The sequence below is a fragment of the Ylistrum balloti genome, unplaced genomic scaffold (assembly GCF_031769215.1).
Source record: "Ylistrum balloti isolate Yb309-2 unplaced genomic scaffold, AGI_CSIRO_Ybal_v1 Utg370946, whole genome shotgun sequence".
In the NCBI taxonomy this organism is placed as follows: domain Eukaryota; kingdom Metazoa; phylum Mollusca; class Bivalvia; order Pectinida; family Pectinidae; genus Ylistrum; species Ylistrum balloti.
This window is the reverse complement of record NW_026782533.1, coordinates 914,326-927,835: the sequence shown is the minus strand read 5'-3', so window position 1 is coordinate 927,835 and position 13,510 is coordinate 914,326. Positions and strand designations below refer to the sequence as shown.

The 13,510-nt window shown below is 35.6% G+C and overlaps 1 protein-coding gene across 1 annotated transcript; it reads left to right on the top strand.

Annotated features, from left to right (window-relative positions):
* The first annotated feature begins 5,940 nt into the window (after window positions 1-5,940).
* On the top strand, window positions 5,941-10,261 carry LOC132559622 (uncharacterized). Its single transcript, XM_060224255.1, has 2 exons — window positions 5,941-6,054; window positions 9,026-10,261. The coding sequence occupies exons 1-2, from the start codon at window positions 5,941-5,943 to the stop codon at window positions 10,259-10,261; spliced, it is 1,350 nt and encodes a 449-aa protein (XP_060080238.1).
* Window positions 10,262-13,510: the final 3,249 nt, after the last annotated feature.

Here is a 13,510-nt window from a genome sequence, read left to right as displayed (position 1 = left end):
CACATGCCCCAGGGGTTGAATAATGTTTTCTATCCAGTATTTGAATCGATCATAGATCAAAAAAATTCACGGTGAATTTTATCTGATTTATTTTAACTTACTCTTGATTTACGTCTTATCAACAGCAAGTGTCGTTTAAGGGCATGGTGCATTTAAGTATAACGCTTCCATATTTGAATACATCTTTAATAAAAAGCTGTACCTATTTAACCTCAAATTATTTAATTATACCATAACCTTGATCCTAAATCATACCATGACTTGAACAAGACAATGACTCATAGCAGAATCATAATGATTTAATGGTGAAAAAGTATCTGATAGGCAAAAGGGCCGATCGTGATAAGAAATTGTATATTTAGGAGAGTAATTATTTTTTTATTAAACAAAAGAAATTCGTATTTATCATTTATTCTGAATTATCTATCAGTAGAAAATACATGCATGTTAACAAACATTATGTCAGTGATAATTTCGTCAGTGTTATGAACATGCGAAAATATGGCTCTTATTTTCAAACTATTTCAAAGACATAATTAAAATCAAGCATGACGGTACACGAGAGTCAATGAACAGACACCAACGTGTTTATCGTTGACTCGCGATAAGTGTCACTGACTCACACCATGACTCTCATATAATGAGTTAGCATACGTCAGTGATACTCCTTTAAGGGGCATGGCATTAACATGTCAGTGACATCACAATAATTAATCTCTGACATCACTACAAAATGTCAACGACGTTATAACAATGTGTCTGTGACATCACAATACTGTCAGTGACGTTACAATAATGAGTCACTGATATCACTACAAAATGTCAACGACGTTATAACAATGTGTCTGTGACATCACAATACTGTCAGTGACGTTACAATAATGAGTCACTGATATCACTACAAAATGTCAACGACGTTATAACAATGTGTCTGTGACATCACAATACTGTCAGTGACGTTACAATAATGAGTCACTGATATCACTACAAAATGTCAACGACGTTATAACAATGTGTCTGTGACATCACAATACTGTCAATGACGTTACAATAATGAGTCACTGATATCACTACAAATTGTCAACAGCGTTATAACAATGTGTCTGTGACATCACAACACTGTCAGTGACATCACAACACACTATCAACGACGTTAAAACAATGTGTCTGTGACATCACAATAATGAGTCATCGACATTAATAAATTGTTAATGACATCACAACAATTTGGCAACGGTATAGTGACATCACCACGATGTGTCAGTGACATCACAACGTGTCGGTGACATCATAACAATGTCGAAGACATCACAAGAACATGTCAGTGACATCACAATATCTCAGTGACATCATAATAATGTTATTGACATCAAAAAGTTTTTTTTGCAGTGTCATTACAAATGGTTGTACAAAAGTTGAACTGTAACTTATTTTGTATTTCTATTCATATATGCTTGATATTACAACGATTGTTTTCATCTTCTATATACAGCATGCCGACATATATAAAACTTAGGATATAATTGTACTGAAAATTATTTCAAATCAGAGATACGTTTAAACTATCTAAAATCGTTACCTGTTCCCATGTATATGTAAAGTGACGAAAAAAAATCGATATCGAACGTCTACCACAGAATCTACTCCTCCTATTTCGCGAACCACTGAGCCGCATTGACCTGCAAAAGATTAATATTCTCTCCTCATCAACGGTATCTATTTACAGGGTTCGCTTTTATCAATTTTCTGTAATTTGAGGCGGCCATCAAGGCTGGTTTATTTATTGACTAGGAAGATTGATAATTCAGTTATACGTAACTGGTGTATGTATTGATGACATCTAGTTCTGACATCGAGACGTTTTACGCTATAGATACCCAGGGAGATAATTATGGGAAAATCAATCGCTACAAAATGGCCTTAATTGCTAAATCTGATTAAGGTAACATTTTACGACAAAAGATGAAAAGGGCTAGTGATTTTCTAAACTGTACTTTATTATGTTGAGAATCGTTCTCGACATCTAGCACTCCCATAGCAATAGAACCAGGCCAGCGAGTAGGACATGTATACTGGCTATTCTCAGATTGCATTTCCAAAGCCTCAATTCTGGAATTCTTTCATGGGCTATTGGTAAGTCTTGCAGATATGTCGTTCCCACTGTGCCTGTCATATCAACTAAATTAATAGTGTTAAGTTCACTCAAAAGATTTACCTCTAGTCTTATTTAAATGGTGTTCAATATTTATAGTATTTGCTCATGGGGTTCTGCAATCACCAATATAATGATTTATTGTAAATATTATTGATGTCGTGTTTATATTTGTTTTCAGAACACTTCTCAATTATCCTATGTCCCTAATACTAAAATTACGTAATAATTTTTGCTTTTTGAGCGAGAGAAGTTTTTTCTTCGTCCCAATGCATGCGTGTTTTTCAATAATATTTCTAAAAGGATTGTGGGTAATTGGTATATGTCTATATATTTTCCTTAAAATACCTGTGTTTTATGTGAAAATTATTGAGAATTATCAATAACGATATGATGTTGTTTCCTCATTCCTACATTCCTTCTTACACACAGGTAAGCGTTTTATCTGTTATGGTATAAAGAAAGATTTATACCTGGTTGTGTGCCCCGTACTTCACAACTGTCATACAATACCGCTATCATTGAGTTGACGAGAGTCGTTTGCAATAAACCTCTCATATGTCGAGAGTCGTGTCATATCTACCCCAAATATCCACTGTCTTCCTAGTGTGGCCGTGTTGGCCAACAATAAACCAGAGATAAATATGAAGTGTGCCACTTAGCAGCACGGAATGGTCGATAGGAGGGAGAAGGAGAGTTCAGTAAGGGGCCTTAACTCATCGATCAGCACCAATAAAAGTAAGACAATAAATTAAGTTGATTACACTTACGATAACGCTGATGACGTCATTCACTATGTGTGATGTGACCGCCGTTTAGTTTGTGTGACGAGAGTTTTTGTTTCTGGTTGCAGGAGTTATTGCCCCTGATTTAGGTTTTCTGGTAATTACTCTGTTCAATGATATATACCTTACACATTTTTTTTCTCTTTATATTTTTACTTGAAGTCAGTTAAATATTCAACAAACTAGGAACTATTCACAAAATCAAACTTGTAATCGATTTTACGTATAATCGATATCACAGATAATCATATATTAATGCTAATATCACAGATATGATTTTTTTCTAGCTTTCATTACATTCTAAATTTAAGTCCATGAATGATTTTCCGATCTATATAAAGTCCACTTCCTGTTTTCATTCACATGAATATCTACATTTTTAAATGTAAAAAAACCTATAATGACATACAAATAATGGGACAAAAATGTGTTTTTTGTTTACATAATTCTAACAATTCCGAAAGGCTTATGCATTGGAGTTAACTAGCTTTACTTGCACGCGTGATCTCATCAGTTTCAGTAGGTGGAGTATGTCAATATCAAATCTCTGTATAAATTTTTGATCAGCTTAATAGTTACGTATGCATGCTTGTCATACCTATTTCTGAATGCCCATAATCCTGAGAAAATGTATTAAATTGAATTTGACATGTATTTTGTAAATCTGCTATAACACGAAAAAAAAAAAAATTCAAAGAGTGTAAATATAATGAAAAAAAAAATCAATTCACAATTTAAAAGTTAACAATACTTTGACCCACCAGGACGAGACAGTACTTACAGTTAGTGATAGATAAACAGAGAACATATATCGACCTCCGTTCGGAAGTCCTCAGTGTGTACATAGCTATGTGGCACGGGTTCACACCACCTCGGTGTCAATAAAGAGGTAACTTTATCCATATTTTGATATAGGATTCAATCCGTGTAATGATTGGAGAGAGCAACGTTAGAGTAAAAACTCAATACATTTAATCTACTCGAGTTTTTATCTGTCTGTGACAATGATCTCTATGTCAACTCGGCGTGTTACCTGTGGTACAAGAATTTTCTGTGACCTTTGAAAAACCGTCCATACCAAAAGGGAATCTAATTGATTCACATAATTATCTACACGAACGTTAATTATTCATGCAACGAGAACATATATGAGAAGTCTCGAGAAAGGACGCTTTTATGAAACCACTGGTGTTCTTTGTTTCGGTAATAACACATTCGTGTGGCATAGAGGTGACAGAGTGTAAAACTATGGTTGAGAAGAAAACGAAATGGACATAATCTGTCAATTGGAGCGAGTAGTTATTGTGTATCCCCAGAACCATTGTGGGAGATAATTAGTTTTTATGAAAATATGCTAGCCTTTGTGAAAACAGCGTATACTCACAACGTGTCAGTTAGTCCGAGACGCGTGGACAGCTATCATTGTCATAGGCACCGCCTGTCAACTAAGACTACTAAATTATGGAGTTGTTCATAGTGATAAATTGATAGAGGCTTAAACTGTTCCATCAGAACTGTCTAAGGGGACTTCCGCTGCAATGCTGCTAGTTTGTTTGTTGGAAACTTAGCCGTCATAACGAACTATACTTATCGAGGACTCGTTGAATCTGAAGTCTAATTGAAAAGTTGTAGTGTTTGGACACAACGACAAATTAACTCGGGAGATTTTATTACATGTATTTTCCACGGATAAAAATTTGAATTTGGATAGCGATGTTTGATTCCATCGATGTAATGACGCCCTCAGTACGGTTTGTTTTTTGTTATTCTGTCTACCTAGTAAGACAATAGATTGATTGTGGAAAGTTACCCCCACAGTAATAGATAAATGTGATATTTCGGCTTAAGATCTTTGATGAAAAAATGAACTCTGGATGTGAAGTTGATATACCCTAAAATGCATAATATTTTGAACGGTTGCCATGGTGATTGATGTGTTCCATTTATTGTCAATCGGGTGAAACACGAAAAAGTTTTGTTGTCAAATTGAATCATGACAAACAAATACACACACTCTTGGGATGTTTCCATATACGGAGATAATACACTTGGAAAACGACCATGTTGTTTTTCTGTTATTGGATGCAATTAATAACTTTCTACTGAATGAAGACGGAGTCTTATAATGAAATCCATTCAACGCAGCTTTTCAGAGATCGACATTGGTGTATTAATGGGAAGACAAAAATCCAATACCGTTTATCACCTGCATTGTGCACGTTTGTATAATCAAGCAAATTATATTGACTTTCACAACATCCTGCAAATTTAGCATTTTGCAGTGCGTGATCGTGTTTGGTGTAAACGGAATACACATATCTTGTTCATAACTATTATATTTTTCGTTTGATATCTAGGCAATTTTAAAGTGTTTGTACCACACACTGGTTTTAAAATATCGATAATTGCACAGATAATTGATTTTCTTAATATTCTCCGGAATTTTAATCCGACAACATGATATACAAAAACACACTACGAAAGCCTATACTTGTGTATTGTCAAATTTCGTGAAGACAGACAGGACCTTGCTCGAGGTGGTCTCTGGACAACTGGTCACAGGTCAATCAGACAAACCGTTATTGTCCGAATATATAATTCCAGGCTTTTCGGAATAGAAAAGACCTTCTAATTTAATGACTAGAGGATAAAGGAAGGGGCCAATGATACCTGTATATACGGTCACGTGATGCTGACATTAGCAAGGTGTATATAACTGTTTGCAGCAGTTGTTGGTGACATCAAAGACTTATTGAACTAATTGTGATGGATATGTGGGAAATGTGTCATTCTTTTCGAGAAACTTACTTATATTTAGCTTGTATACCTATATGAGGAGTTGCACCAGGTATACATGTACACGTGACTTCATTTGTGAAATTTGCATTGTATTAACTTTTGTGAGGATTTGCATTACATTTATCTCGAAGAACAATTAACTTTATTTACAAATTTGTACATCTTATGCGGCATTTGTGAAGTTCGACTTGATAAGATTCAATAATGACTATGGAAGTTAAGAAAAGCCCAGGGTCACCACGAGTGCGTTTTTCAAAAACACATAGTGTCATACAATACGACAGAATGTCTCCACCTAGCGGTCGAATGAAACCAGCGGTGAGTAAAATTTAGAAACCAGAGATATGATTTAGAAACCAATGTTGAGTAAACTTCAGAAACAAGCGGCAAGAAAAAATTAGATACTAGCGGTAAGATTAAGAAACCAGCGACGAGAAAAATTAAGAAACCAGCGATGAATAAAACTTAGAAACTACAGATATGATTTAGAAACCAATGTTGAGTAAAATTTAGAAACCATTGTTGAGACCAGTATTGAGTAAGCTTAAGAAACCAATGTTGAGTAAAATTTCGAAACTAATGTTGAGAAAAATTGAGAAACCATTGTTGAAACCAGTATTGAGTAAACTTAAGATATCAATTTTGAGTAAAATTTCGAAACTAGTGTTGAGTAAAATTTAGAAAATTGTTTTGAGTTAAAAACAGCGTAGATTTCAGAAAACATTAACCGAAGTTTTATATATATAATGTGACGAGTAGTACTCAGAAGATGAGTAATACGTAAATCATTTGTGAGTGAAATATTGAAAGCTGTGGTGAACAAATTATAGAACCAACGGTAACATCGAGAAATCAGCGTTGATGAGTGACATACAGATGTAGGTGTCATGTGCCCACCAGCAGTTGATTGTAGTATGAAACAGCGACAAATTAGTAATAAAGAGTAACTTGTTTATGTATGTAATATTTGAGATCTAGGTGGTCGGTTGGCGCAGTGGTAACGCACTCGCCTATCACCAAGCTGTCCTGGGTTCGATTCCCGGAATGAATGTGAAAATGTATGGGGTCACCTACCCGACCACATGGGCTTTCCCCGGGTACTCCGGTTTCCTTCTACAGTAAGGCCCCTCGCGCGCTTTCATCCGGGCCAAAAAGAGTGATTGATATAAGTTTGGAAAAACTTGTTTCGCAAATTTGGGTGTCAGTAATATAAAGAACCCATGATGAGAACTTCACAGAAACGAAACTCAAGTTTCAAGAAATATATAAACCAACTCTATAATTACATTACAATTCAGACAATCCAGACTGACTAAATAAACATAAACAATAAAGGAAAAGGGTTTTTTTTAAAAGTCGACGGGACTAAAAGTGCCTCTTTTGTTGTAGGATTGAATAACGCTGATTGGTAACAGGCTTGGTCTGTTGGTGATTGCAATTAGGTGTCTCAACCGCAAATGGTGCATACAGTATGCTTCCAATGTACTGTTAAATCGACCAGACACACAATTTTACCCTCTCAGTGAGATGTCCAATATTTATATCATCTGACTTGTGTTGCACACATTTTTATTATGTATACAAGTATTACTATATAGAAATGAGGCTATTGTGATCTGAATGAACGACATTCTTTTATTTGTAAACTTGCTCGAACTACATAGCACTCATAACATGTCTTTTTACCATTTTTCTATGATGAATAGAGTGCTTATATATCAGTGGCTGATCTCACGTTTCCTATTCATCTAACACAATATCGTCATGTTTGAATATCAACGAATAACTGCCTTTCAGACTATAGTGATATCCGCTCTCAATGACAATACTGAAAAAGATTGCCTGACTGTCGATTTTCATTTTTAATATCATATCTCTCTACCGTTCTGCACGGTAACCTTTACCACAGAGCGTGTAATAAACTTGAGTTCCCATGAAAAGGCCTGATTCTGAACTGAGAGTCTAGCTTACCTGTGGCGGCCATTTGTTATAACGATTTGTACTTTTATTCTATTGTGGAAGTAAATGACATATTGATATTTAAATAGGAAGCTGTTATTGTTCGGAGACTATTTTGTATGGTATGTATTAGGAAAAGTGACTTGAATAATCCTATATCTTATCCATGCCAATTATCGCTCTTATATTCATCGCGACCTAGAATTGTACATTGCTTTCCAATCGACAAGGCATATAGATAGATTGAGAGTTATGATACCCACAATGCAATATTTTGTTTTGTCGGGTAAAACAAAATCACGTACAATACCATATTTGGTCCTGTCATCACTCTAACCTATGGAATCCGGATAAATTAATCGGGGTCGCGGTTTAGTATTTTTTTTAACTAGTAAGGACATTTACTGCAGGAGTATAGTGCGTATGAAATAGCATGTCCATGAACCAGCATACCGCTGATATGTTTTGATAGTTTCACAAAAAAACTTCCGACAAAAAACAAATTTGTGAAGATCTCGATCCATAATCTTTTCCTTAGTAATTGAAAACTTCCAAATTTTACTCCTCTGTGTCAGTTCACAGTCTTGCATGTCTCAATGATGTTTTCACGTCCTGCTTTATATTCTGCTCCGTGTCTTCCCTTTTTTCTCTCATGGTGTGAAATGGAAGCGGTATATATATACATATTATGTACATTTATGCTTTATATCTTACTTATTCAAACAATGTGTTTGCCTTTGTGTATCAAAGAAAAGCAGTGTAAATAAAACTGTGATATAAGCGTCCTGTGAGGTGAGACATGAGATTGTTGTATATAAGGCGATCACACGGATACGTGGAAGCTTGTGTATGACAGCACATTGTACCGTGTAGTGATATTTTGTATTGTGACAACCACAGGGACCACTGCTGCGTTGTTTCATGACGGTAAAATCTGAGTTTATGTATACTGAGATCTGTGTAAATCTTCCTTTGGCAAATTAATGTTAAAAACAGATTTACATGTATGTGCATTCATTCTGACGCATAATTGCGCAGAGCTTTTCCAAATATATATGACACTTGCTTTAATAGTTAATTTAGTGATTAATTGGTTGGTTGATTGATTGATTGATTGATTGATTGATTGATTGAAAAAGTTTACTGAGAATTTCCAGACATTCACAATACTTAGGAAATTAATTCTTAGCTAGTGTCGATATTGCATTTAGAAGGTATTTTGATGTTTGGAATATCGATCTTCTACTTTAATCCAGAATACATCTGTTATTATAACGTAAGGTTATATCGTTGCTCATAACTCTATGACTTTGAACATTTTATGTTGTAGATAACCCGATCGGTGACCGCTATGGCGGTCATGCAATCAACGCCCACCCGACCCGCCATGAGACCTATCCAGCCAACGGAGATGACCCTAAGTCTGGACGATATTTACCGAGTAGCCGAGCGCGAGAGACTAACGTATACGGCAAAAAGTCGACACCAGAGCGTGGTTGCCGCACACCAAAGTGTCCGCACCAAACTGGAAGGACTAAATCGAAGTCGCCCAAACACCAGTGCCAGTCGGTATATACACGCTGTCCGCCGGGAAACAATGACTCCAAAGAGTATCCGAAGTGAACCGGCGCCTTCTCGAGTATCCTCTCGACAGGAGGGAGATTATCATATTGAAGAACTAGAGAAACACTATACCATAAATCCTGCGTCTCCCTCTCCAATCTGCTGTGAGATCATGGGACCACGAACTTGTCGAGAATGTAGTCGATACCATATTCGAACTATGGACCGCGCAAGAACAGACGCACAATTCAGAACCTTAAGAATTTCAAATGAAAATATAGCAGTAGCATCGATTTTAAAAAGATATTTACCTGAACTGTCTTATGAAGAAATCCAAGACAAAGTTGCAAGGGGCGAAATTGCAAGGCATCGAGTTCCGAATAGTTCTATAGATTCTGACGATGAGTTTGAAAAGGACCGCGACAGAAAGCGACAACAGCCTTTTATAGACGCTCGTTTAAAACGGCAAGCAACGAACTATGAAAAGTGCCGGAAATTATCTCAAATGTTTTTTGTAAACGTGAGAGATCTAAATTTTAAAATAAACAGCGGGAAAGTGTCAAAGTCGCTGGGATTTACAGAAAATAAGTCTGATGCAGCAAAAGCACGGGCTGTCCTTCAAAAATGGCGAGTAGCTGACCCTGTGACGCCGTCTTTTGTCAGTCCGAAGAAGATCGTGATGATGAAAGAACCGGAGTATAAAACCTATTTCGCGCCACCATTGCTTCCGAAAGAATCTCAAAACCCAGAACCGTCTTTCTTTGCAGGTTCCAGTGATGGCTACAAACTTCCAGATAAACTTCCCGACGAAATTGTTTTTGTTGACATTAAGTCCAAACCTACGTCAAGTGCTGCGTCAGTAGTTTCAGATGCTTCTGACGACATCGACCTTCTCGACTATGAAAAAAGTTCGCGTGATTCTTGCACGGACACAAAGGAAGAAACAGTTCCTGAAAAAGACAAAGAGGAAGTTAATTCTGAGCATTCTGATGAGGAAACGTGAAAATTGTTATATATATCGTCATCTTATTCATATAAAGCAATGAGGTTCGATCCAGTATTCCCTAAGGGAAAGAGCAATTCATCCAAAAGGAGATGGCTTATTGACCATACAGAGAGTATGCAGAATGGAATTATATAGCGCGTGTTCAGGACACAATTCAGTAGTTCAGTCGAATAGGCGTACCATTCAAAGCCACATGACAAAAATGACCGAACCCTTAATGTGGCTAACTCCAGAGGAAAAGTGACACTACTGGAGGCAATACTTGATTACTGGAGTCGACTCATGTATTAAAAGAGCATAACCAGAGTGGACTCTTGAATTACTCGACCTTGAGTTAAAAGCACATTGCAAAGTTAAGTGATGATGGATATTGTCCATGGTGTTACATTATAGTGACGTTTTATTGAGAAACGCCAACAATAAACACGATAAGTTAAATAAAAGGTAATGATAACGATGAGGTTCTTCAGATGTGTAGCTGTTATGACGATGTGATTGTTGTCAAAAATGTGAGACCAATAGAAATAGGTTCTTAACCCGATGAGGAAGACATTTTTTTAAAGAATATAAACACGAGTTTGCCTAGTGTTTGCAAATAAATACTCTTCCCCTAGCTCTCAAACAAGAGAATAATTGACTATTTTTCTATTACTTTTCTTTCCTTGCTATGTATTTGCACAGTTTAAGTTACGTCACAGTTATGGAAGGGAATTTCCCCTGTTATAACAGTCGGAGGAGATAATGGAATCTCACACCATTGAAAGTACATGTACAACTGTCCCTGGAAAGAGAAAACAGCATGACTGACTTTATTGCTTGGAAGGCGAATGTTTGTTATACCTGTAGAGAGAACGATGATTCATCTCATGTTGAAAATTAATTTCTGTAACTCTTTTCGAGGAGGAGATCGAGAAAAGCCATACACAGGATGTTAATACAATATATATATATATATATGTATATAAATCTGAGCGACACGTTGACGTATGCTTCTTCAGGTGTGTGTTTGGAATCCAATTTAGACATTAAAAGTCACGCAATTCCCACATATGGGGATGTATCGGATGTGCCAACACCTATTTAACAGTTCCCATTGGTTTGAGTTAAGTATGAAACAACATGCAGTTGTTGACGAGTTTAGCATGTTACATTCTGAATTCTGAAATCTGAAGATTGATGTTATTCATATAATTTTCATCATTAAAGTTTCCCGATAAACAGAAGTAATTTCTGTACATTATTGTTTTCATTTCATCTACCTGTTAATTTCTTCTCGAAACAGAAATCACTGTGTAAGACAAGAAATTGTCAAAACTTCGTGTAAATAAATCTATCTGTGATTAATGAAGCTATAAGAGCAACATGCTTGTACAAATAAAGATAGATAGATAAATGAATAAATAGATAAATGATGAAATTCTTCGATTTTTTTCTTAGTTTTGTGAAATTTAGAACATATACACTATTTCTATGTTAACTGCTAACGGATTGCTATGCTGATTTAAGCGGTCATTGGATGATCAAGAGCCAGAATTACACATAAATTAAGGCAATGATCTACATATATATATTAAATTCTGACATAATGGACTAGTATATCTTTCCGTGTATATGGTATCATTATACTCGTCAGTACACAGAAGTTATTGTTCAAAATACCATTTATGCAAAATAATTTTTCTTCGAATGTTCCGATGCATTAAGGTATTCAGCCAGTAAAACCTTTTAATAGGGACAAAACCAAAAATCAAAATTATCACCTGATTCATAAAGATCACAATGTATACTCCATTACAGACCATATTTATCCACAAGTTTTTTTTTTCATCTAACAATGGTGTCACATAGCATGCTGGTTGGATACAATAAAAGTATTAGTATATGCCCAATAAAAAGCTTAATTTCAAACAACAACATGTGTTTTTAAATACCATAATAACAGCAATGAATAATGAAATAGCTATTATTCATATCACATTCATATACAATGTACGATATGCGAAAAAGTGTTATCTCGGTACCCTCGTTGTCACTCTTAGAAAAGTGATAAAGACACTTTGTAAGGTAAACTGAGTGTAACAAGAGAGTTTTAAATGAAAAATCTGTTTAAATACTTGCTGGCATACCTTCTGCAAATTTTTAAATATCTTTTATAAACTTTTACCAGATGTAATTAAATATTTTTAAGCTTTGATACCCCTACCCCCTTAATTTCGATGACTCAATCGATTTCGGGAAAATTGCATAAAATAGCATCATAGCCAAACAGACTATAAATACTAAACTCTTTGAAGGCTACAAGTAGAATAGTAATAAAAAATAACTATTTCTGATATTTTCTTACCTTCACCTCAGACCTTCACCCGGATTATGACCACATAATTCATTATGTAACAAAAACGAATAAGAAATCAAGTCCTTTTTGCACAAAAAAGCATTACCGTTATAGCTATATAAAAAGTTCATTTTTATCCTACTTTTCAAACAGTTCAACAAGCTTTGGAATTACAGAATCAAGAACGTGCTTTGCAAAAGAGAGCCGCTGCTGTCCATTGCAGTTCTTTTGCACAAATATTGCTCTCAGACCATCTTCACCATACCTTTGCAATATTTTTTTTAGATGTTAGCATGGTAGCATGTTTTAAAATGCCTTGTGATATAAAAGGATGTAAGGTAAGCATATGTTTTGCCTTTTCCGCGCTAAAATTATGTGCATGAACGTCAACTCTATGACTTCCGAAAATTCACGATCTATAAAACATTGGCATTCGTCGGGATTATAACCGGAAGTGCTCCATTAGGATGGGAATACCTTAAGGAGGTATGGGTATGGGTGTCTGCGGACACAGCAACGGAGAGATAATTCCGGAAAAGGAATGCTTAATTAAATAATCTAATCATTAGCGATAAATAAGTGATGTCTCGTGAGAGTTGAATGAGAAATATAGAAAAGGAAAAAATGTTTGTGAACACTGCCGTTGGAGTTACTTTGTTAAGGACTAAACTTTGGTGTAGGCCACTGCATTATACTGTGGTGTACGTCACTGTATTATACTGTGGTGTACGTCACTGAATTATACTGTTGTGTACGTCACTGCATTATACTGTGGTGTACGTCACTGTATTATACTGTGGTGTACGTCACTGAATTATACTGTGATGTACTTCACTGAATTCTGCTGTAATGTACGTCACTGCAATTATACATGGTGCATCACTGAATTATACTGTGGTGTACGTCACTGA

What these genes read in the sequence shown, in the direction of transcription:
- LOC132559622 (XM_060224255.1), top strand. Translation starts at nt 5,941, where the DNA reads ATGACTATGGAAGTTAAGAAAAGCCCAGGGTCACCACGAGTGCGTTTT. An exon ending in GCGGTCGAATGAAACCAGCG is followed by an intron (nt 6,055 to 9,025) that starts GTGAGTAAAATT and finishes TTTATGTTGTAG; the next exon opens with ATAACCCGATCGGTGACCGC.